Genomic DNA, 26569 nt, shown 5'->3' with positions numbered 1-26569 from the left:
CAGCGTCGATGCATGTTGAATGCCGCTCGGATAAATAGCTTCATCGAAATCCTGTTTCACAGTGCCGGTGAGTTCTTTCCATAAGGCTCAATGATGCTCGAGGCTCGGGCCACACTCTGCATGCTTGCAGACAGCCTTCATGCGCACTGAAAAACACACACTGAGAGGAGAGAAGACAAAAAAGCCCCCCAACACACACATACTCACACTGATACTGGAGCTGATGTTGGATGTATCATGCACGATGTAGTTTTGCAAGTGGGCTTTCCCTGAGGCCACAACGGAGGGGTCAGGGCGTCGGGTGCGTTCTTTGCTAGATGAATTGTTGTCAGATTGTTTTCATCCGTATATCAAGTGGCGTATCGAATGGTTTGCCCTGAAGTGTAGAGTGTTTTTCTACGTGCCTCGTACTTTGACGTGAAGTAGAATTGCCCGAACGCCATTCGGCACAAGGGTACGTTGGTTGTTGTTCTCATGTTAGGAGTGATCCTTGGCTGTAACCTTTTTCGCTTTCTGGATGAGAGTAAATTAAACAAATGCTTGCCTTTTGTACGGAGTGGTTTAAATGTTAACACTCTTCAACATTCAACTTGCTTTATGTCATTGTTCCATGTATTCGTTCCTGGACGTTATTGAAGTCCTCATAGCGGACTCAACATAATATGCTGAAAAGTAGTCTCTCATGGACACTAACATTTTAATGCATCCTGGCCATACAACCGGAAGAAAGGAAATCATAATATCCTCCCCACCGTGGTACATCTCCGGTTTACAAATCTGTCGAATAGTTCGACCCCTTCGAATCAGGATAGACAGTTAGTGAGCTTCGATTCAATTTTCTTAGCTCGCCATTCCATTATCGACCATGCGTCAAATCCTTGGCGATTGGGTACGCGGTGAGCCAGCTTGCCGACGATACCGACCGTGAATGAGATGGGAAGGCACGCATGAGTTTCATTAATAATTACGCCCCTCCAAAATATCTCATTTACTGCCGGAAATAATCTCTGCTGCCGCGCAGTTGCACGATTAAATGATTCCCAGCGGTGCTATTTTCACCCACCGCTTATCGTGTTTTCATGCATGTTACGAGCGAGTTGTCTGAGAGATACGTATCCGGGCGTATCCGACCACTGGCAGGACCCCCAGGGCAACAGTGCCGCAAAACGGTACAGCAGGTTTGTCGATTAAGCCGGTAAACGTAATAAACATTTTTCATCCCCTTTCGCCATTTTGGGCCCCACGGTTGCCCATGGTTCATGAGGCCCAAAATCCTTCCACTTAGGCTTATACTATTCCTACCCTTGGGTGGACTCTGAAGTCCGAAGTGGAAGAGAAGCATAATCTCCGCTACCATCCACCGTATCATTAATATTTCTTATTACGATGTTATTTTGGCGGTGTTTCCTGTTCGATTTTTCCGTCACAACACACCCCACGGTGTTCTCGGTCGCATGCCCTAATAGGTAGGGGAGTCATTGACTCACGTCGCTACTTTATGTGGTGCTGGTGTTTGGAGAGAGTACTAGATTTGCGTGCTACGTAGCCATTGTATGAGCTACCACGCGGAGACAATGGCGCATCGACCATGTTCCATAATTCATCCTCCGAACGTGAGCGGTGGCGTCCAGCAGACATAGCGAGTGAGTTGATTAGACCATCGTGCCAAACAATGAACAGAATATTACGGTCGATCGCCTGGGGGCGGTCCTGTTCACTATTGTTTCACCTGCAAATTTGTGTGTTGGTGTACATTATTATACGAAAGGGAAGCCGATCATGAAACAGATATTTAAATGAACTTATGAACAAAGCGTTTACATTACGAGGAGTTAGATATCTTAACTCCATTTGTGGCGGTAGTTGTTTAAGCTATAGTACGGAGTATTCGGGCCCGTGTAAACTTTGGTTTGTTTACCTATAGTGGTTAGTGATATTAATGTGCTCTCTTCGATATTTTAAAGCTTTTGGTGTAAATAAATCGAAGATACCAGTGAAGAAAATGAGGAATTAAGGAGTACTGTCCAACGCTTCTTGAACAAGGTGAAACTTATGAGAAATGAACCGGAAACTTGATGAGTATAAGAGAGCTCTTCTTCTATGCCGGAACAACAACCTCAAGAGGCCTACCATTTCTAGCTTTCTTTGCCTTCAATAACCCGTTACTGGATAGTGAGAAGCCCTGCGGAAGATTGGTCCGGCTGAAATTTTGTAAGGAGAAAAGTGTCTACAGACCAGATTTCCCCAAAAGGGTTTCAGGTTCCGGGGCAGAATTAAAGCTGATATGGAAGCTAATAATATCATATATGAATAAAATTTGATAGCAGAACTAAAATTCTCTCTTTTTTTGGCAATCCAAAGAAGATTATCTTTTTCCTTATGAAATTGTCAAATTTTCATGTACACCCTGTACTTTGGAAGTTGCAGTTGAAAAAACTTCTCTTCAAGGCGAATCTTAGTAGACTTGGTTTTGAGTCCCCAACTAACAAATCGGTACATACAGCTGTGTAAAGTGTTGTTTGAATATTAATATACGGCACACGCTGAAGTTGAACACATTGTAAAAGTTTTGTTCAAACAAGCGTTTGTGAAACAATTCCGCACATTTTCAAACACACGACACATCAACCATTTTGCCAAGCAATGAATAACTGGGTGTTGTATGAAAGAAGGTGGAAGAAGAAAAATGCCGTCCCGCTTTTCTATTTGCAGCGAGAAAAATCTTTTTCCATTAACTCGATGGTTCCCGTTAAGTTAAAGTACTTTTACCGAAACACCTCTCGCGAAAGCGCACGAAATGAAGCAATTTGATTTCAGCCAAAGTTTATATTGTTTGAGCATCGTCGAGAGCGGCTCGTTTTTCAGCCACACCACCCACTCACTGGCTCACAGCACACCTTTCGTATGATTAGTTCTTTTTTTGTCTCGCCCACGTTCCCCACCTTGCTCCTCAAATAGACTCGCAATTAAGCGCAAAAAGAGAAACAGAAGCGAAATGTGAAAAATGAAAAACTTTCCATAATTTCCATGCTAATTACGCTAGACGTGTTTCGGGTGGGGTAAATTTTGGGGCATCAGCTACCTGTACCTATGAGGTGGGTTGGTGTGCCATTTCCCGGGTGCGACTTTGAGCACGAGTGCTTGCCCAAAGGTAAAGACACCAAGCTAGCAAGAAAAAAGAACCAAAGAAACCTAGGGAAACTTCTTTGCTTCCTTGATTGCCGATTCGAGTGAATGAAAATGGTGCAATTTTGGCCACCGTGTGCACTGTTCATTGCCGCACCCCGCTTCCGGGATTGTCGACTTCGACTTCTTTCCATTGCTCCGTCAAAGCCACCGTCAATCACGGGCACACGGGGGGGTGAACGTTTTCCGAGCATTTTCTTGAGCCGATTCGCCTCGGCAAAGGATTGAGTACAAGAGAAAGGCTTTGTTGACGAAGGCGTTGACTGGGCGGTCGTCGAGTGTTGGCCGTGCAGCAGTACGGACATAAATTTGCCACACCTACACGTCCTGCTGGCGTACTGGGTTCCAGTGTCCGGGACCGGAAACGGGCCACCGCCATTGCAACTCACGCAAGCGACGATCGGCAGCAAACGACCCGAACTTCCTTCCGGTCCCGATTGCCTCGAATGGGCTGGAAAATCTGCCTGTAAATTATTGCTACCATTAAATTATGTGACATTAAATCCACATCCACTCCAGGACTTACGCACGCCCCTTCCCGCTGTGCGGTACAGTGCAACCTTTCGGGATACGCAAGACATTGTGCAGAGATACCCCGTGTCCCGATTATTGCCTCACACATTGCTCCCTCCCCCCGGTACGGTACGATGCGTGCGTATGTGTTTGTACTTGAGACGGACCCGATCTGCAAAACCGGGCCAATAGCATTCGGTTTGCTTATTCGCCAAACAGGCACGCTGCCTATTTATGGGCAAATTAAGTTTAAACGTTCGAAACCGGGTCGAGGAACTACCTTGCGTTGCCGGGTTGCCGGGATGACTAGTCACGGGTCGAGGGGGTATTTGGCCGGATGGCACCGATGGGGGTTACGATGCAATATTTATTTATGGATTCAATGAACGTCGTTTGACGACAGCGTACGCCTTACGGGACAAAATTGTTCTTGTTCCGGCAACCGAATTACACGTGTACCGGTGTACACATGCGTCCCAGTTTGCCAGTCTCCAGGAGCCATAATTCTCTCGCGCTCGCATTCTGCTGCATCGTAAACCAACGTTGAGATGGGGGAGGGGGGCCCATTTCACAACCGCCAATGATCGATAAGTAGCGTGTTGTTCGCAAGGTTTGTCCCATAAATCAAGGAAAATTCAGTTGTTTTCCCCACACACACACACATAGACACACTTCCTCTCTCGCTCTCTCTCTCTTGCTGGCAATAAATGTGATGTGGTCGGATAGGTAACCATAGCAACGCATAAATACACCCCATCTGTGCAGGTACTTTGCATGTGCCGATCGATCAACTAGGTTCGTGGGACAATATCTTCCCATTCCGGTGGTTGCAGGCTAGAGCACAAGGTCACTGACAAAGATCTTGCTCATAATCGCACGGATTATACTATTTGGAAGACGCGTCGCACATGGACGACGGCATCATTTCACGGTCGGCACCTAACGACACCATGCTGGAAGACGCCAATTAAATGGAGCTGTTACCCAATGTTTGTGGCTCGTCCGGGCGCTAATGACTTCCTGGGCGGAAATGTTCGGAACGGTGCGTGTTTTTGTCCCCGTCGGTGACACCGGGATAGTAAAACAGCCAGTAAACATAAAACCAGTCACCCGCAAATGAGGTACAAGTAATCGCCACCCAATAGCGTGTGCACCTTGTTTCGCACCGTTAACGGTGGTTGCCGAATCGATGGAAAACGCATTTCCCGCAAAGGGTAGCAATTTGTGCACTTAAGCAGACGTTGCACGTGCGAAAACGAAATAAAAGCGTAGTTAGCTCCTTTTGCTACAGGTTGTTTGTACTACACGTGCTACTTTTGATGGTGTTTTTAATGCATATGTTGTGATATGATCCATTCCCTTGTTCTGACATTATTGTAACGAGCATCTTGTCAAATAATGCAGGATTAATGAAATCCTTTCAAGTTTCTGCTGGCGCTTTGCTTTGCTGTACCTCGCAACCGGTTGAAGTACACCGAACGACAGAAAAGTGCGCAGGCGATTGTGTACGCCCAGTCGAAAGATCAACATTGAAACGGTTGCCTACACGACTCAGCGTTTTATCCTTCCGGTCTGGGGGGACACACATTTAAAAGGTAAACATCCACCAACTGCCGTCGTACGCGTCTGACCACATTCGGTCTGGCATTCGGTGGACATTTTGTCAGGTAATCTGGTAGACTCCGGTGAACAACAACGCCGTAACCTGTAACTCAACACCTTTATTACCGTAAAGCACACCTTCCGTGAAGTGCCGGCAACCCATTGCGGCCTATGCAAGTACCCCCCGTTCCCCGTTTCGTCGGGCACAACCGAGAGAGCACCAAATCCGGCCACATATGCAAATTAATTCATTAAACGTGATGTGTATAAAAATTCCTCGCCACCCTGGTCAGGATGCTCTCCACTGGAGGCATTGGCAAGTTTAATTAAAATATCAAGTTCCCATTCGTTGAGCTGGGTGCCCATGGGGACGCGAAATATTACACGCCGTTGTTTGATGCCGACGGAAATAAATGGGCAATATTTCTGTGTGCCTCATGATGAAGAAATCACTTGAAAGCCGAATATCCACACTTGGCTTGCCCAGGTTAAGCAGGTGGGTGGAAAAATTGTGAAACAACTTTTTCCACCGCTCAACCGTGCCGCTCTTCTTGACGTACTCACAAGTAGCGAAAGCCATGGCACGTATACGTCAACCCGGTTCGAAAAGCAACTTTCTGCCACGAACTTCTCACCCCGACATCTTGCACAACGCAGAAGTGGGAGAAGCTGAAGAAAAGGTTACTAGATTAAAAAATGGAAACACAGCCACCTCGTTCGCTCCATCCTTTCCACGGCAGCAACATATTTCACTGCGCCCGGTAAGTCGGTAATCTTCAAACCTTGCCGAACTTCAAGAGGTGTTTCGCGCTAAGCAACGTGAGACTAATTTTAAATTCCTACGCAAAACCTCGTTTGCTTCAAAGGGTACAGACGCTGCCTGGCACGGTTAAACTCACCGTGGTACCGCGGTGAAGGAAAACCTCAAACTGTGTGCCTCCAGCACAACAACATCAGTGTCTGCATGCATGCCTGCCGGATATATTCATTTACATTTTATCAATTAACTAACCGCCGGCATGCCGGTACAGGCCGGTCAGGCTGTCGTTGTAATTTGAATTTATAAACTCACAGGCAGGAGCACATATCGTTGACATTGGGGTTGTATTAATTGGATCGATTGATTGTGTGAATTTGGTTCGATTATGGGCGTTCGGGTGCGTTTGCAGGTGGAAAATTAATCAAGGAGAAAGCGCCACTGTTATATCTCCGTACCGAATTAATTAGACGAACAAAGTATAGATCGGATCAGGAATTTTACTCCGTTTGCTTCGTAAATGCACATCAATTTGTTATCGTTTCATCAAATCAAATCAAAATATATTTACTGCTGGAAAATCGAGCTTATTGTTCAGAAAATTTGTATTACATTTGGCCTAGTAGTATTTTGTAAAAGCGTGTTTTAAATTGCTTTATTTATCAACGTTTCATGTGAGCTTGAGTTGAATGTTGCAGTTGTAATGAAACTTCGTCTAAATTCATTTGTTTTGTTCCTTCACCGCACAGGAATTACGTCAGCAGCCTCCGCGGCCTCGCTGCATCACGCCAGCAGCGGCACGTCAACGGCCTCATCGTCGTCTGGGTCCGCCGCTGCCTTCGTCGCCGGGGGACTCTCGTCACCATCGTCCTCGCTGACAGGACCTGCGGAAAAGCCCTACTTTGACGATGTCAACTCGCGCAACGTTACGACCGTCGTGGACGACACGGCGATACTGAAATGTCGCGTTAAGCACAAAGGCGATAGAACGGTAGGTCATTAAATAACGATATAAATTATATTTTCTCTCGTGCACACACTAACGCATCGGGACACACGTATAGTCCTCCAGGCATAATTGGTGCACGGGTCGCACTTCGGGATACTAACCAAGCCCGGGAAATCTGTTGTTTCTACCCGACACGGGGTACGCTGGAACTGGACGATCCATCTGGTGACCCAGCCATGTCCCTGTCCGTTCTAATGCATTCCCCGGCTGGACATCCTCTTTATGAACATCCTTCTGTCACTTACCCGCATGATGGCTCGGGACCTTCACGTGCGTGTGTCACTGCATTAGCGACTGCAAACCCCGAACCAGGATAGACCGTCATCGTCCATCAAGCGACCTCACAGTCACGGTTGGGCCGTATATCTTTTATTTGTGTGTGACCGAAACCGAACGCGGAACATGGGTTGTACATAAATATTTAACCGCCAGCCCTCAGTTTTCACCCACATGTTGGTCCGGCTTGCGCGAGTGCCACGCTCAGTGGAAGCAACCAGTTTCAGAAAGGCCTCGATTGTTGTGGCGTGTTCCGTCATCGACAGCTTCTAACATCGACAGCGACGCCACGAAGAATCAAGATAGCAGCGGTGGCCCATGGCAAGCTACGTCACACCGGGCGTACCGCTGGCCGGTTGGAAAGTGCGAAACGGCGTAATTCATTTCACTTCCATGAATAATGATTTGCATAATTAATTCCTCGCCCCGAGAGCAGCGGGTGCGCCCCTGTGCGATGCACTTTACGCTTCGGAGGGACTCGTTTTTGTGTGGCTGCAGTTGCTCCTTCTGATGGTGGCTACAGCACTGGTGGTTAGACCATATAATTACAGTCAGCTCCTGTACGCGAAGAGTTGACCGAAAACCGGTGAGGGGACCGGGGTTGGGGATGCATTTTCACCAATTTTCATTTGCTACCACTGCGCTTATGCTGTTTGTTAGTTTTATCGTTTCACTCTTTTCCACAATGGGGTACGCGCATCCCATGCCGGCAGCTGCCGGCCATTCGACCGTAGAAAGGGCTTGAGGGTTTCTGTCTCTCTCTCTCTCTCTCTCCCCCACTCTCTCTATCTCTGTGGTACCTTACTCCATTTGCACTTGATAGATGGATTGATGGAAGCGCGGAACGTGATCCATTCCTGGGCTGCTTGGTTTGGTTTTGCAAAGTTTCGTTTTATAGCGCTGGCTGGCTGCTACATCATGGCCGCGAGAACTAGAACTTCCCTTTCTGTGTGAGCTAATGCAAAACGATTCTTCGGACACGGACACGGAACAAGGCGCACCGTGGCAAGAGGAATTAAACGAGCACGTCGGCGCCATTATTTGCGGGAAATGGGCATTCCTTGGACGTCGTCGTTACGAGTCAAATGGTGGCACCGCGTTTCGTTTTTTCATCAACTCCTCGGGAAGCGATTCACCACGGGGACGCTCGCGCTGGCGATAGAACTCTCCCGGCGAAGGATGTGTTTTATTTTACTGCTCTTCTGCTGTGTGTGTGTGTGTGTGTGTGTGTGTGTGTGTGTGTGTGTGTGCATTACCTCCATTTGCTAGATTTCGCAATCAATCCTCCGGAAATGTGTGCCGCCTACGGGCACAACGCCGTGCATAAACGATTTTTGAGCTCATTTTCCTGTCAATTAGACGTCGTTAGCAAGACCGATGATCATGATGTCCCGGTCCGGGCTTGAATGTTTGGAGTGTACCAATTGAGCCACCGGCTCGCCGCGTTAAAGGGGGTCGAAACATGTACAAAGTTTCGATGCGCTCAAGTATACCGTTGCCAATGCCCACGAGTGTGGCACTCGGGTTTTTGCTGGAAAGTCGAATTCTGAATGGACCGCAACCGGCCAACACTCGCACCACTCAGCGTCGCCCGACTGTGCGAGGTCACACGCTAATGGCGAGTAATCGAATTGGATGATTTTAAATTTCCACATCTGTCAATTAGAGGAATTCAACAGGGCCCACCTTCGTCTGTCGCTAGTTGGGGGAGGGTTTTTGGGAAAATTTTCGCCTGCGGAGTGAAAATTAAATTTCCCTCAATTTTGCAGTCCACCGTGAGGCCAACCCATCCCCAGCCCCATCGCAGGACACTCTCGCCACCTGGTGTTACATTCGCCAACAATCAGAATTATCGCATTTCTGCTACGCTCCTTGCACTCAAACGAACGTTTCATCGAGATTCGGTCCAATCTCTCTCTCTCTCTAAAAAAAAATAAACCCCATGCTGAGTGGGTAATTCGGCCAACAACTGGTGCAGAGTGGAGTGTCAGTTTTTTGGATACCGTACCGCCAAGCCAAGCGCCTTCTACGGTGGCCGGAAGCTTGTCAGTTCGTTATCGCCGACCAGAACGTGGTAAACGGTTGCTCCGTTCCATCCGCTGGCCACCACTACCTCCCTGCGCTGGACTTGGAAAAGATCGGGTATATTATTTAGGATCATCGTTATCATCATGCTCATCATCATCATCATCGTCGCCACCGCTGCCGCCGTCGACGTCATCTGTCGGAAGTGGTTGGACAGTTCTGTTGGTGATGAATTTCAAAGAACTGGAGCATAATTCGTCCGATGTTTCGTGCCGAGATCGACTGCTCAAGTGGCGAACGACGCACTATAATGCTCCCCGATCCAAAGCCAATGAAGATAAGGAATGCTATCCGAAAAAGGCTCACGCCTCCCGGTACGACCGTGTACCGAGATAATGTTCCACAACCACGGCCGGAGTAATTAGGCCGACACGGGTCGAGCTGCATCAGGCAGGACGTTAGAAAGGAAGAAAAAAAACATCCCCCCCAAACAGAGCACAGGCATGGGATGGAAAAGTTTTCCCAGCACGACGTTCCTTTGGTCGTGCCTTCTTACCCATCTCTGCGGGGAGCCTTCAAATACAATTATGTCCGGTTTTGATTGATGACTTGCCGACAAACTTTTCTCTACGTTTTTTTTTTGCTGTGTGTTGCCTCCCTAGACGCAACGGCCCGACGAACGACAGCGTTTCGGCAAGGATTAAACGGACATGATAACGACCAAGGACGGTGAAGGAATTGCACGTCGCATTGCGTCGCAACCGATTCCGCAACCGAACGTGGTTCATTATTATGTCGACCCGGAAACCGGTTGCGATGCCCGGAGAAAAACGAGCCTCAAATCTGTGAGGTTAAGAGTTTGATAAATTTTCACCCAACTTCCAGCAGCCCGGCAGCCGGCAAGTTTTTCATTGCATTTGCAGCACTGCGAGGCTACAGAAACTGTTAACGTATTCCATTTCTTATAACGCCATGGTGTGGCTGATTCCAGGACAGATTTTATCAACACCCACGATGGATAGAACGGCTCTCTCTTTGTCGCTTAGCCATCATATTGATAGGCTAGCGAGTGAAAAGTTCCAATTTCAGTTGAAAATGAGCTTGAAAAATTATAATTTTTTATGCATTTTCATCAATTGTGAGCTGCTTAATCCCAAGGCCACTCTTCCTTCCCCTTTCTTCGCGGTTTCTGGTCGACTGGTAGGCCAGCTTTTGTCACCAGGAGCGTTGGATTCATCGTAAAATATTCATCAATTTGACTTCCACCACTGAGGGATGTTGCAGTAGCGGCGTTGACTTCGGGCCCGGAGCAGCCGAGAGGTCTAATGAAAAGAATAAATTCCGTACCGAAAAGCATCGAATCACGGTGGCTTGTGATGAATAAAACATCTCAAGGTAGCAGATCCATCTTCACTCCGGTGAACTTGCTGCCCAAGTAGCAATATCAAGTAGACACCTGGAAGAATCTTCGTATGCTCGGGGAAATGAGACGAATGAATAAAAATTATCATCTCCTGCCGTTGTGCAATCGTAACGGATGGATGGGACAGGGGTGGGAAAAAGCGCCAGCTGATATTGCACAGTAAAAGTTCCGCCGGCTCAAGAGTGTCAATTTCATCTACGAAGACCAGTGGCAGTGTAGAAACTATCATCTCCATGCTAATATTGTCCTTTTTTCGGATGACGGAATAGTTTCACCAATCAGCATACTTGGCGTAGAATTATTCGCACGCTGCATTCCTAAGGTGACGTTTATTACGTCGAAAACTCGAGCAGCTGACTTGGCTCCCAGGGACAATGATGGAATGCTTTTATATTCAAGTTCTTCTCCGTACGGTTGTCACACTGCTCAAGTCCTCGAGCGCAATGATTGATGAGTTTGATCTGCTTCAACCGATGAGGAAAACAATTTGCTTCAAATCGATTTAGTTCGAATCACAGAGCGTTCCAATCGTCCGTACGCTTGAAGCCGATTGCGTCCTCATATCCGCATTTGTGTGTCTTCGCTAATGGGCATGTGTAAGGTTAAAGCCAGCCCCAAATCCTACCATTTCCATCTTCGGCCAGCAATGGAGCTGATATGAACGATTTAGGCGTGTTTGAACCCATTCGTAAGAGGTAGTTCATGTTTTTCTGAGTCACTTAAGTGACTCCTCCCCTATCCAAATCCGTGTTGGTTTCTGCTGACGATGTTGATGATGCTTCCTAATTCTTCGAATTCTTCGCCCATATCACCTACACGTGGAAGGCATCGGTTTTTTTTGTTGTTGGCAGTTCCCGGCGGAACGAATCCTCTTGTGAGATTATGTTAATGCTTGCTAAACGAGCATATAACCCCAATCCGAGCTCACGCCGACGTACCACACTCCTACCGCCTGCTCCAAAAACCGAGCTTAGGATCCATTTATGCTACGTATATAAATACGTTTCTCCACTCTGCCTTTAATAGGCCCTCGGCAAATCCAAAAACAAAAATAATGACGTCTTTGATGACGATAATACTACGATCGTAGGAGGCTACTGCTAGCTAGCTTTTAAATCCCAACATCTTTAACGAACGGCTCTCCCCTTCACTCGCTTATTTAAAGCCGGCGTTTGAAAAATCAACGAGCGTTAAACTTTCGCTCATCATTGTCTCATCGCAAAACAAGACAAAACAACAAACATTACTGCTCCGGTGGAACGTTGTCACGGCTCTACCAGTAAACGGTCAATTAGCCGATGTCGGCGATGGCCAACGGAAAGTTTACCTCAACTTCCCGAAAAGCGCAAAGCCCGGGGAATTAATTAGCATCGGCGTATCGGTTGTTTTTCTTGGAAACCACGATAATGTGGCCACTTTCCAACCGGCACTAACCCTCCCCACCGACGAGTCCCGTCCCGCACAAGATGGCTCGTAATTGGCTATCCCAAGCTTAATTTAATCAGCCAAACGGCCAGACCAAGAGCGCTCCAGCGCTGTGGCCGCACCGTTCCCCGCTTACCCCGTGCCGAAAAACGTCATGTTGTTTTAGTGGACAGATTACTGTTTGGTAATCATTTACTGAGTAAACAATGGCAAACAACCCCAACCCCGAAAGTTTTTCGGCGAGAGAATCTTGCCGTAAGAATAGGGTTATAGACACACTCGTCCCCTTCTGGGACTATTTCGCTCTCACTCACTGTTGCGAAGTTTCCCTTCCCTGGGTTTGGGATTAAAACGAAACTAGAAGGTGTAGCATGATGAAGGGAACGATTGGGGTTGGAAAGAGCTAAAAAAGGGGGACACGAACCGTGCTATCCTATCTGGTTCCCATTCCCAATGGTTTGTGAATTTGCTCAAGTAATCAACATTCCGAGCTCCGTGACCGACTCGTCGAGATGGAAAACCCTTGTCTTGCCTTTTTCTTCCTGCGAGTCGACACAGCTGGAGTCTGCACAGGCAAATAGCGGACCGACCCGACCTTAACCCCCGACGCACCTTTCGTGCATATTCCACGTGAATATCCGTGCTTACCGGACCGATAAACAGGCGGATCCAGAGCCACGGCTCATCCCTTTGCCGGGATGATGATCGGCCGATGCTTTCGCACATGTTGGGCTCAGATTGAACCTTCACCGGCTCGTCACCGGGATCGACACCATGCCACGGCAATGGACATGCGTCTCGTGCGGCACGCTCCTGGGTGTAGCAAGCGTAGCGCAAACATAATTGAAAATGGAAATTTATTTTACACGTTCCCGATAAGACCTGCAAAAAGGGGCAGGAATTCTTCATCATTTGTTCCCGGCCGGGCCCCTAATCCGGGCACGAGCGCCTGGCCTGAAGCATCATCATTCCTCGGCACTGCATCCGAGGCAGGGAATATGCCCCACAAATCCAGTTGTGTGTATTCTCGGATAATCGTCAACGGCAGGCGGTAAGGTTACTGTTACGAAGGCCGAGAATGGAGTCTTAAGTGGATGCTGAAAGGATACTAATCCGCACCATTCACCGCGAAGAACGGACCCGTCTTTCTGATGCGAGAACCTTCCAAAAATTTACGCACATCTCGTAACGAACCGCTGACACGGGGAAGTCGCCTTTTGCAAAACGGGACCACCAACCGAGTGCCGAGAGCCGAATGGTCGTACCTTGGCGTTCTAAAAAAAGAACTGAGCCGCCCCGGTAAAGTTCCTGCACCGGGCATGGCTCGAAACTCGAAACAGTCGGTAACGAGCGGTGAAATTGATTGAAATCAATCACCCGAGGGAATTCTCGAACGTCAAGTGCGCGCTACATCATCGATGGCACGAAACCCCGGGAAGGATCCGTTCTGCCGGATCCGGATGCCACGGGAAACGGGGTCAAAGGGTAAGGCTGGCGGTAGCGAGGCCAAGAATTCGAAAGGGAAATTTATGTCGAGGTTTGATTACGAGCAGGGGCACAATAAAAACGATGATTTGATGAGAAAACAGAGAATCGGGCATGGTTGCTGCTGCGCGCCCTGTGTAAAGGTGGCTCCCGGCATCCATCGTGCCTAACCCCGGCTATCCGTTCCATCCGGATATCCTGCCACGGTACCGGGCTCGTTTCGGTTTCGCCCTGCCGCATATTTCGCGCATTTCGAGCCTCGCCCTAACAAATACAACACACGGCTACGCACACACCCGGAAAGTGAATTTCCGACGAGTAGGTTTGTTATCTTCATCCATCGTCGGCATTTGATTACGAATCAAAATATTGATACAAGGTGCGTCGTGCCGTGCACCGAAGGGAGTGGTCCACGATAATCCCGGGAAAATTCGGTCCTCTTCGGTTCCATCACCAGGAACGTCAGATATTGCTGGTTGTACCTGCTGTCAACTTTAAACGGATTCTAAACCCTGATGGACGGATTAACGGATATCTCCTGACGTTGCTCAAGACACCGATTATGATGCAGTGGTAAATAGTAGTGTAACCGCTTGTAATCCGGTGCACTGCTTTGGAAAACTTTCCCCTCTTCATCGCGCCCGTCGATCTCGTGCCAGAGAAAATGTGAAAGTTTTTGCGTCTCCATGCTTCAGCTTCTTCGGGTTCTAGGGTAAATAGAATGAAGTGAAAAGCTAGTCACTTTGGATTGGTTGGAATTGATGAGACCATAGCACCACACCGCGAGCATTGCACTAAAACAAAATACCTTCTTTTACGACCGCAGCAGCAGCAGCACAACAAAAAGACCAAAAAAGAAACACTCCCAAACGAACGTACGAACGAACGAACGAACTCGCTGGCACTGGGGGATAGTTGGTGCGGTAAAGTTTGAAAGAGGATTAAATTTATCGGATGTTAATGCAGAACGAATTACGCTGACTCCGAAACTGTTCAACCACAAAGCCCTCACTGCTTTCGGTCGCAGTTCGCAGTTGAAATGGGGTACGGCGGGACTACACAGTAGTGTTGGCTGAATCGGCATCCCGGGCAAAAGTTTAGCCATTCGCACTAGCTCGCCCGACCCGGGATAACGTTAAAATCGATTGGACTGACGAGATCGTTTAATTGAAAAAAGGCGTCGATGGCAACACGATGCGAAAAGGCGATTCGTTACGATTGAAAAGTTTCCCAATTGCTACCACCGTACACCGATTGCGACTCGCGCGATCGGTACACCATTGAGCCCACAAAGTTCAGCGCTGTGTTTCTCGAGCAGCCTTACGCTTCCTTGCACCTCGGCGAACGAACGAGGAAATGAAACGAATCGAGAAACGAATTATCCATTGGGACTTAACGTTTTACGAGCGAATTGTGCTTTCCCAAACTGGCCACCGGGCGTAATCCTGGCAAGCCACTTTCCAGCATGAGTACCCCAAAGCGTGGTTAGTGGCGAATGGCACCGCCACCGATGGATTAAAACTCTTCCCTTGCGCTGGTGCGAACGAAACATACCGGAGGGCTGCGTTGAAAACAATCAACAACACTCTCTATTCTCCCTATTCTGCTAAAAAAAAGCTCCTAAATGAAAGAACGACGTCATCGTGCGGTCTGTGTCCACTACTATGTTAGCCCGGGGGGTTCCTAGCGCGAGTGAAACATGACGAGAAGCGAAGCGTTTGCTGAAATCCGAGCCCTAGCCAATCAAAAAAGAAACTGCCCGCCCGAAACTTCCTTCGCAGTTCATTTATTCTATTATCAACAGCCCATTATCGGATTGCCACGACCGGAAACTCAGCGTCCCAAAACGTACCAGCTGGGATTCGGGAAGCGAACAACACGAGCAAAGTGGGCCATACCATGCAACACCATCCTAAGGTGGATGCCGAAGGAGGTGTTGATTGTTGTTCTTATCAAGCGCACAGGACCGTAAATCTTGACAGAGAATAAATAACTCGTTAAAAAATTGGTCAACTTTTGGCACCCGGAGAAGAAAGTACCTCAAGATGCTGGAAACCCATCGCCACCATTGCGCCATGGGATCTTGGGAAGGATGAAGATACTGATGTGGTGAGGAACTTCCTCCCGGCCGCTAGTCGTTATCGTCGAATGCCATTTGTTATTTGTGTTAATTAAATTAATAATAATGACTTGCCGACTATCTTCAACTGCTCTCGGCGTTTTATTACAGTTCCATTACGAGAGTGGTCCTTTCAAGAGCCTTCACAAGACCGACTCATTATCACAGACCACAGCGAAATAACGGAGTACGAACTCATATGCATAAATACACGATTTCGAAAGTTCGACACATTTCTCAGGGGGGCTTTCTTTGCGGGAAGCAACACAAATGCTGTAAGCTACCGCAATTAAAATCCCACACCGCACATTCAGGAGTGGAAACGAATAGCAGGACAAGTTTGCTCTTTCTTTTGTCAAGTGGCACAGGCGTCTTCCAGCTGGAAGATAACTAAATTTGTGGGAAATAAAACAATTTCTGCTGTGGATGAATTTTAACCGAATCGTACCCGGAATGGATACGTGTTATCATATAACGATGATGTCCAACACACGCACACAAGAGATAGCTTCAAGTGAGATGTCGTGATATTCGTAACCAGAGCTGTTTCATAAGCTCTGGCTTAAAGGAACGGCGAGCTCGGATTGCAAGACCGACATTTGCTTTTACGCACCACAACACCTTGTTGGGTTGCTGAAGATCCTTGGTTCCTGTTTTTACGAAGGTCCCATCAAGGGCAGATCGGAAGCCACACACATGGTTTCTTCATAAGCTACGAGTACTCGTCAAATTGTTGTTTTGTCATCTTCAACACTTTCCCCTTGGAGCAGAACCGGATTTTCCAGGAAAATTTTCATTTTTTTCACAAATTTAATTTTTTTTTTAGTTTAGTTACTTGTTTTGGGTCCGTTTTGAGGTAGCTTCTAAACGCGATTGGTTGCTTCGATCTAACTTGCACTAATTGTTTACTATGGAATTGTAAACAAACAGCTGTCAAAAGGTTTCGATTCTCACCACTAGCGGTGCGAGAGGCGTACCAATTTACTTTTAGTCAACCTTTATCACTATTTTGTTCTCAAATGGTATTTGTGCAGGAATAATTAAAGGTCACGCAACCTTTATGTACTCAAATGACAATTTTGACATTTTTATTGCAAGTTAGTTTGTCTTATTTCATAGAAAAAGTTTTGACTTGAAAAAAAAAATCCCTTAATTATTTGAGCTTAGGTACATCGGATAGCTCCACGATAAATCCTGTAACTGAAAAAAAACGCTCATTCTGCCTCTCCAAAGCAGGTCGTTTTGATACCATACTGCTGTTAACACTTCAATCGTGGTTGATTTTATCATCTGCTATGCGCTCATTACCGGTTCTAAATTGAGATTCTTCCCTAAACACAACATGCTGCTGTAACATTATCTCGACTTGTGTTTTTCCAAAGTTCCCGATGTTACTGCGTTTGATTTTACCACTCATTATTCCTACTCCCCTGCCGAAACATTTACTCCATAAGCTCCGCAACCTGCACGCGAGCTCATACTTCCGGCGTACTTTTTCGCAATTTGCATTTACCGTAGAACGACGTGACAAAATGACATTTACAATACACAAACTGAGCTTATCTGTTCTTAAAGTGTGTAATGCTTCACCTGCTCTGCTCTCTGCCTCATTTCTTGTCGCTCCTTTAGGTGATACCTTACCTTCGGCTAACAACAACCAATCGAACGTTGAATCCTTCGCTCTAAAACAATCATCCACACACACACACACACACATAGAAACACTTAGACATCCCAACACACATGGTAGGAAAATTGGGCCCGGCTACCGCATCTTCGCTCCAGACCAGGGTTTCAAGCAGCTGTCCTCGAAAGCCCATCCCCAAGCCCTCTGTCGGCAGGTGTACTAAATTGCGTTAAATCTGGTACTTAAAAGAAGATTACACATGCCCGGTACATGAGCAAAAACATCGGTTCCCGTGCATGTAAGCACACGCCGCTCCCGTCACCCCGGTCACCCACATGTGGACGGGCACGTGGATCCTGCCACCCGGGATCCCGGGACCTTCACCGAGCGAACGTGCTGGGCGCTCGAAGGGTAATTATCGAGTCAGTGACAGTACGCTCGGCGTATCTCGTCGTAAGCTTCCCTGCTCAACATATGCTAAGATGGAGCCTCATTTCTGGCCGTAGCCGCCAAGCGTAGCCGCGAGACCACCAACCTCTCGCTGATTGTAGCGGGATTTTCTTATTTTCCTCAAGGATGCTGTGTGTGGAGGAGTTGGCTTTTATGAAAACGTGTCTAATTTAAAATTGATTACGGCGCGAAGATCCCGCTCGACCCGTGTACTACTGGTGAAGATAAGACGCACAAACGCGGTAGTGGCAGTTCGCCGGGACCGTTAACATGATTAGATTTGACTTGCTTCATTATTCAAAACATTCGCCATCCAATGGAACCATTTCCCTTTTCAAATGCGCATTCACGAAACCTTCTCTTCCACCGCTTTGCGCTGCCCTCAGAAGGAAAGCCTGTCCAGAATGAGACAAAAGTATCGCATACACACATTCACAGCGAGACGTGCGTGAGCAAACGGCATCCTTCGAGTGTCTCATTATGGGTAACGTTTTATCGTTATCGGTGTAATTTGTTATTGCAAACGATACCAGCTTTGCAGCAAACTGTCGGAAGTAGTAGGGAGCGGTATATAGGGAAAGAGGTAACGAAGGCAAGTGTCACTCAAGAATCGGCCTCGAGGAAAAGGTCCCTTACGTCATACATGTCATCCCGGTGCAGAACGGAAAGCCGGCGAGTGGGTGTCGGCTGAGGCGATAATCACATCACCCAGCTCCCAGGCGAACTTCACTCTTCAAATTTAATTACGAACGTCAGCCATGTCGCCCTTGCCATCTTATGCGCTTATCGTTCACGTCCTGCTGGCTGTGTATGTGTGGTCTTCTGTTCTTCGTAGTCGCTTTCGAACAAAATAAATTAGAGCTCGAAAATGTTTTCTCAAATGTGACCAATTGTTGCGCATTCCAAACCGGAGTGAACTGGGCTGATGTAGAATATTCGCCGGGCTGGATATTCCCCGGGCACGGTCCTTCTCAAGGTCGCCCAAGAAGGGGACAAAACAATCGTTCTCAGTGCTCAGTGAGCAAACGAACGAACGAGTGAACGGGGTCAAAAAGATCCATTACCAATTTCGTCGGGGCAAATTCGAATCTCTTCTAATTACACGCTTCGCTGGAAGGCTGTGTTCCAGTCGTTCCTGTCCAGTAAGTGTCGTTCGTTTGGCATCGAATGGTAGACCCGGTACGGGATGGAAAACTTCCAAATTTGTACGGTAGGATTTGGTGTCTCAGGAGAAGACACATCTGTTACCCTGGATGCATATTTGTTCAGGGCCGATTCCGTTTTCCTGCTGTCGCTGCGTATAAAACCGGAAGTTCTGGAATTAGGTACACTGTCAAGCGTAAGCAAGAGCTTAATTAGATTCATCCGTTACTCGAAGCAGGCGGGACAGTACTACGGGAGATTGTTGATTTTTGTGTCCTTTTTTGAATGGTGGAATCAAATCGATCGATCCAGCGTAAAGGTAAAGGCAGCAGGATAGAGCAAAAGGTCCCAGCATTAAAGCCTCCCGTCGTCATTAGAAAACCGACCCTGCTGCCCGCTGATGGCCGCTCGTCACAATGGTCACAATGACGTGCCAATCGATTAACGACTTGCTAATGACCATCGAGCTTGCCATCATCGTTTGCTGTGTGATCGAACGTGTGATGGTCATTAGACGATGCCGGTGCTAATCTCGATACAAGGCTTTGGCAGCGAAACCTTGGCAGATTGTTCGTTCCACTCGTTGAATGGTTTTGATCCGATCTAGTTGACCTGCTTCGGTGGTCGGTGCAAGTACCAAGAAGAAACAAACTTAAGCTGAGAAACGATCCAGCTGCACGGAATGGCCTTGTTTTGTGAAGCACTCGTACTTTGAATCACCATTCGAAACTCCTTCACTAGCGGCAAAAGAAAGTTCACATATATTTTAACTTTTTTCTCCAATTTGAAGCCGTTGGTAGCGATCGAGCTTTTATTTCTAGCGTTCGCTTAGAAAAGCACCAAATAAATACGCCGTTCAAACCCAACGGCCATCGCTGCAAATCTTGTCTCAATTTACGACCTTGTTTCAATATTTATTGTTTTGTCGTCGCGTGACCTTTTCTTCGGTGTTCTGTGGGTAGTGTAACCGGAGTAGTGCCGGAGTCCTTTCGCTCAGTTCGGTGTCCTCTGGGACGCACCGCGAACCAGTTGGTTGGCTGGCCAATTTTTCGCTTCCACAATTACGACGATACCTACACCGTGGAAGTTAAAATTTCGTGCCACATGAAAAATTCTCCGACCGGGCAGTGGATTCGAAATAAAACCCAAAAAGGTATGAAACTGTGCTCGCGGGCAAAAGACATCCTAAGAAACCAACGATCCGAACGCAAAATACGTTAATCCGTGTCTGGACCATAAATCACACGCTTTTTCGTGGAACGTTTTTACGATTCATTTTTGCAACTTTTTTTTTCTCCTGGGTGTATGAGTTGGTGTTTTTGTGTTGGTGCTGTTTTTGTTTGACTGTTTCCAGTCCTGTTGGAATGTATGGCTTTGCTGGTGGTGAAATGTTTGTCACCGTTTACTCGTCTTCCGTTGACGCTCGGTCCATTTTTCCGTTGCTGTCGAATAGTGGGAGATGTTCGGCGACCAGCAAACTTCCATCCGAACAACCCTGCTGGGTGGATGAACAGACAGACCTGACCGCTCACTAAAGCACGCTGTGTGTTGCTTCATGCTGGTGAACTGTTTGGCCAAAGTCTAATAAAATAAATTTCTATTACGTTTATGATGCCCGCTTTTCGTTCGTTCGCTTGGTGTTGTGTGCCCGTTTTGCTACTTCCGTTTGATGTCCGCAGAACTTCCAATCGTTGACCACCAACGAGACCGTCGGTCGCTGCGGAAAGACATTGGATGAGTTTCTGGCGGGTGGCAAAATGTCCCAGTCGGTCCGATTCTTTCTTTCTTTTTTTCAATTAGCTACCAATTACTGGTGGTGGCTCTGTTCTGTATATAAAATGCTCCATTTTGTCCATTAGGTTGAGTTGAATTTAATCGAGCTGGATCAGGTTAAGTAGCCTTTACTTCATCCAATTGATCGCGAACGAGCAGTTCGTGTCCCGAGAGTTAATTAGTTTGCCCCAATTGAAAAATGGCTTATGTCTCGTCGTTCATTAACATCTCCAAATATTCTTCCGGAAGTTCAACTCCAACTCCAAAACATAACAAAAAGCACGAGATAACCGAATTGCTCCCGGCGACACATCGGTATCGGTGTGAAAGGGGACGTGTTAACCGTTCTGGGACACCCGGGTTGGTAACACGTGGGAAGCATGAGTAGTTGGCAAACTTTTACGCTTACTTTTGGTGAAAACATGAAAAGTTCAATTTACCATTGCTCACATTACCCGGAACACACACACACACACACACACACACACACACTTGCCGTACGACAAACTCTCTCGGGGGCAAACCATTAAACCGCATAGTTTAAATTCCTACCCGTAAATGTTGCTCCTGTGGCGCTTTGTAACAAACTACTGCCCGGAGCCAGGAACGCTGGAATAAAGCTGCAAAACACTGCACTCCACCCCAATCCGGTTCGGTTGCTGTTGCGAAGTGCGCCACTTGTTACGGGGTACCGAAACCCTTTCCCCCGAGGTGTTGCTGGTTGCCGAAGAAAAACTCTTTCCCACTTCTGCTCCGTGGACGAAATGCAAGCAATTTCACCACTGTTTAATTACGAAACATTCCATGGATGCACTTGGAGGTACTATTTCAACGTCGATTCAACCATCTGGGAGCTGCACTGTAATTTGCAACATTCGACTGGCGGACGATTTGGATAACAATTTTCCACCGTGCCTTTTTTCCACCGGGGAGGCTCGGGAACGTGGGCAAAAAAGGAAGGAGTAAACTGCAACGATAAATGCACTATAATGGGGCCACGATGTCGATGGGAACAACACAAACACAGCGGAAGCGATAGACAGCACAAAAGAGCTGGATCGAATGGAGTTGAACTATTTTTTGTCGATCGAGAAAAACTTCACAAAAGCAAATGTTTCCACACCGGGAAGTGTTGGTGTTTTTTAGAAGAATCGATTTGTTTTCTATTAAACATGAATCATAGTGCAATTTCCTTTTGGAAAACGTGTTGAAATCTCGCTCAACCTCCACCTTTCGCACGGATATAAATGTACGTGCAATATAGTGATATGGGTGTGTGCTTAAATTAGGCTTACATTTACTGCTGGGTTGGGTTGTGCAAAACAGCAAACATCGAAAAACGAGAAACAAAACTCCATCATATTATCTTTAACGATCAATCGAAACAAACTGCCAAACAATATAACGCACCTCGCACCTCGATCGCCCCGGATCCGGCGGGAGGAGGGCATGAAACTGCCCTGAAAAATTGTAATGTGTCAGCTATATTGAGGCGTTTCTTCTGAAAGTGGAATAAAGGCACATTTGCACCATTCCCGGTTGTGATAAAAAAAAAAACGACCAAACCATCCCATACACCCTGCTAATGAACCTTCCAATGGTTTCCCGGTGATCGGTGGACAAATCGAATCTCATACACCGTTGAGTGGCGAGGGGTGAGAATTTTTGGTCAACCCACGGTTGGGAAACATCCGAAAGGGTCCTCACCGTGGAGCGTGGCAGTGACGCCCCGGTTGCCGGTTGCTGACAGGTCGGTTTGTGGCTTGCCAGCTCGATCCCAGTGTTGCACGCTGTAGGGTTCTCAATAGTAGCCGGAAAAAGTGTATTTTTGAAAAAAAAAAAAAGACAGACCGGAAGCTGTCAAGAAAGTAATATTGGGGTTCACTTTGTAACGACCGCAATTTGTCGCTGACCTTCCACCGGTGACGTTCGCACCGGGTTCCGGGATGTAATCGCTTCATTTTTATTGCGGAATTTCGATATCGTGCGAGCGAGCGCAAATGTGGACAGCTGTGGGGAAAATGCTCGGAAAATCCACAGGGTAAATAACGCTACACGGAAACACACATACATACAGCGTGTCCAACCAACATGTCAAACCCGTTTGGGGGAAACGAAAGGGTCGGGAAAATGGGGGTTGGGTTTTTGGGGGGGTGGTGGATTTGTGGTGGACGAATTTCCATCGATCTGCCAACACGTGTCCCATTCGAATTTCCCATTTTGTACGACAGTGAAAAATTGCTTAATAAGTGTTGGCTTTCCACCTTTTCTGTCACACTTTCTTTTTTTTTTTTGTTTTATGCTTCATTTGCAAATATGTTGTTCCATTTTCCGCTCCATTTTGAGAGTGGTGAATTCCACTCCAAAGGGAATGCAAATATGCTTCCACCGTTTCATAAACCTTGCGCTGGTAGTGTGGTGTGTTGACCATTTTCTTCCATTATTGATGATTTAGCGATGGTTTAGGGTGTGGGAAAAAAGTGTCGTCTAGCGAAGGAAAACCACATTCGCACCGTCACACCTGCTTCCTGGCTAACTTTGAGAAGGTGATAACGACACTAGCACACCCTAACCGGGCGATACGGCATATCGGTCAGTGACCGCAACGGTTACCGTTGTTAGTAACACGAAAAGGATCTCAATGCACCCAGGTGTGTCCCGCCCGGCATGTGCATCGGTTCGTGCCCACACACGAAACACCAGAATCGGACTGCCGTCACCTGTTTGGTGCCTGCGTGGAAGGTAATTTAAATTTATGAAAATGGAAACTGGACGACGTAAAAGATAACCTTTCGCCTAGCAGCGGTACGTATAAAAATGCATCGTGGTAAATGGGCGCTTAGCGTGTCCACCCGTGGTACTATTGCGTGTGCCATGTCCTTGTCGACCCGAACGTTTCCCACATTGCCAGTGGCTGTGGGTGGAGTTGAAGCCCCCAAAAAATCGTCTTCAATTTCTAAACAAAGTCACGCAACGGCTTACGGTGGTTATCAGTGCGGATATTTGCATCATCGAAAGCAACATCGGAACCAAGCATTCGAGCGGTACGTACCGAGCACTCGTCCATTCGTTTTATCTCGCGTTTTTTTCCACCCATTACACACCAAGCACGTGGACACGTTGGGGCTTTTGTGCATGCGGTGGGATTTGTCGTTACGATGGGAGCTTTAGTCCCCCCAAAAAAAAAAAAAAACAAGCTGTTTCGTGCTCTCCGGGCAAAGACAACTATGTCCACCAGTAGATGGGGCCGGTTGGGGGGTGGGGGAGGGGAAGGGATTGGGCAAACGGACCCACTCTGCCAGCAAACACGGGTACTGAAAGTGAACTGAACCGGTAAATTGGAACGTCCGAGCGTGTATGTGTGTCCAACCGATCGTCGAAAGGGAAATTCACTGTACTGCATTGCGATGTTTTCTCGGATCGTTAAAGAGTTGTTGTCTGAAAGGGAGATAAAGTGTCTGGTTTTCCTATGCCAACATCAAAAAAAAAAAAAAGAAAGAGACTTTAAACGTTCCTGTTTAATTGTGTCGTAAATGGGAAACAGTTTCCTTCCTCGATGAGCATTGATGTAGTTTGAAAGTCGTTATAAATATCGCACAAAATTGGCCACACGCCCGTAACGGATCCGTGCAAAACTTTTCCCAAAAAAAATGAAAGAAACGCCTCAAAATCAACATCATCACTTTACCGCCGGCGTTGTAATTTCATCGCCAGCTAATCATTCATCTTTAAATACTATCGTTTACGCCCACGGCGGAACTCTTCCCTTGGCGACTGTCGACATTTTCGGTGTGCGCATTGCTTGTTAATGCGTAAGAACAATATTTTCCTTCAAACCGCAAACCTTTAGCGCGTCAACTTTCCCGAGCGTCGGGTGAAAAACGCGTTGCCCGTAAAGATGGCGTCTTAATTACTTAGCGTAATTCCATTTACACTGCGGGAAGGCGTTCCCGGTTTTTTTTTCCCCGTTGCAGTCAGCAGAAAGTCAGCGAAAGAATCACCATTTCCCATCGTGGCGCTAAAGCTCCACCATAAAGTGTACGCTAAGTGTATTTGTTTTCGTTTACGCCAGGACTACACGAGCAGGGAGAGTGCTTTTTAATTCCTTCTGAGGGCGGTGGTGGTACCAATGCAGATAAGAAATGGTGCTTTCGCATCCCGGGCCGGGTCTTCTTCACTGGTCGATGAGCGATAAATTTACTGAATCGATGCCCTCCATGCCCTCCAGTACGGGTTCTTCCCAGCGTGAATGGTGCTTGATACAACTGCGATCTAGAGTTATCCATCTGCAAAGGTAGTGGAAGTGTTTATTAAGATAAATTGAACGAGACCGGAGCATGATTGGAAATCAGGTTGGACGAGCGAGCGAGCGAGACGGAACGGGCAAATGAACGAGAGAAAACAACCGAAACAGAGATCCTGTCGGGGATAATTCTATTACTACACCAGTGCGACAGGCAAACTGAGCTGTGTACCGTGCCAAAATTTACAATTCCAACCTTTGGCGAGAAGAAACAAGACAATTCACTCTCTGTCTCGCCATCTCTCGCCCAGCCCATAGAACGATAAATCATAGACCGGAATGAATTTTCCCTATCAGGATTGCATCTGTTTTACGTCCCGGGTTTTTGTTTTTCTATCTTTCCATCGCACCGTAATGAGATATGAAGGGAGCGATTTAAAATCGTTTGCAATTTTCTTTTCCAAACACATCAACCTGTTCCAACGCCCAGCCAGCAATGCCGGCCAACCAGGTCCAAGGCCCAGGCTAGAACGTATCTAATCTTCTCCTAAACAAACAAAGCACGATTTGGTATCATCTGCATGAACCGTTGTCCGTTCCCGATGCTACCGATGGAAGTGTGCATTGAAACAGCTCGACGAGCAAGAAGAGCCTCTAAAAATTAAATCAAATCTGGCGTAATTGTGCCTATATTGTGTTAGCCGTGGCCGCCCTTGCCAAGTAATTAGCTCGACGCGTACACGAGTCGTGCAGATTTACGATTTACCTGGCGAACGCGAACGACTGTAGAGGCAAATGTGTGCTGGAAATTGAAAGCACTCACCCTTGGTAGAAAGTTGACAGACCGTATCAAACATTGCGCCATGTTTGTGCGACAGCTTCCACTTCCGTGAGCGCAGATGGATGGTCGTAAAAATTAAGACAAAAACTTCGTTGCCGCTGGTGTGTGTGTTTGTGTTTTTTTTTCGTCGCTTTTTCAAATATCTTTCAAACTTTTCTTTACATTTGCCGCTTTTTGTTGTTGACACTCCCGACCAGTCGTTCGCTGGCCGGTAAGATCGTTTCTAAGGAGATGAAATCTGTGGCGTAGCACTATCAGCACAACATCAACAAAAATGTGGGCAATGGCAAACGTAATCATATTTCATCGTTCACCCATAATAAGCCAATTAAGGTGAGATAGGCTTGTGGAAGCGATAAGCTTCCACACCGTCCCAGCAACAACCGTCGACGCCCACCACCATTTTGTTTAGGCTTTGTTTTCACGGTTGAGGTTGTTTACGCGCTAGGGCGCTTACTCGAAGCAGAAAGCATTTCGACTTGCTGCTTTACGGTCGTCATTAAATGTCGCGAATTTTGCCGTGCTCACTACCATTCAGGTGGCACCGCACCCCGAAAACGGCAAGCAGCATGCAAGACGATCGTTCCCATTTCCCATCCGGTACGCAACATGGCCTTTGACTGCTTCCCGTGACCCAAGCGCCAAGCGTAGAAGGATATTAAAAATGACACA

General features: G+C 47.2%; 1 protein-coding gene across 1 annotated transcript in view; it reads left to right on the top strand.

The window, feature by feature from the left end:
• Positions 1-26569, top strand: part of LOC128719324 (uncharacterized) — a 65726-nt gene that overhangs the window by 9779 nt on the left and 29378 nt on the right. The window contains exon 2 of the mRNA XM_053812949.1: positions 6808-7049. Coding sequence (XP_053668924.1) covers positions 6808-7049 — 242 coding nt within the window. The remainder of the gene's footprint in view (positions 1-6807; positions 7050-26569) is intronic.

This window comes from Anopheles marshallii, chromosome 2 (assembly GCF_943734725.1).
Source record: "Anopheles marshallii chromosome 2, idAnoMarsDA_429_01, whole genome shotgun sequence".
NCBI classification, from domain to species: domain Eukaryota; kingdom Metazoa; phylum Arthropoda; class Insecta; order Diptera; family Culicidae; genus Anopheles; species Anopheles marshallii.
This window is presented reverse-complemented; position numbering and strand designations above follow the sequence as displayed.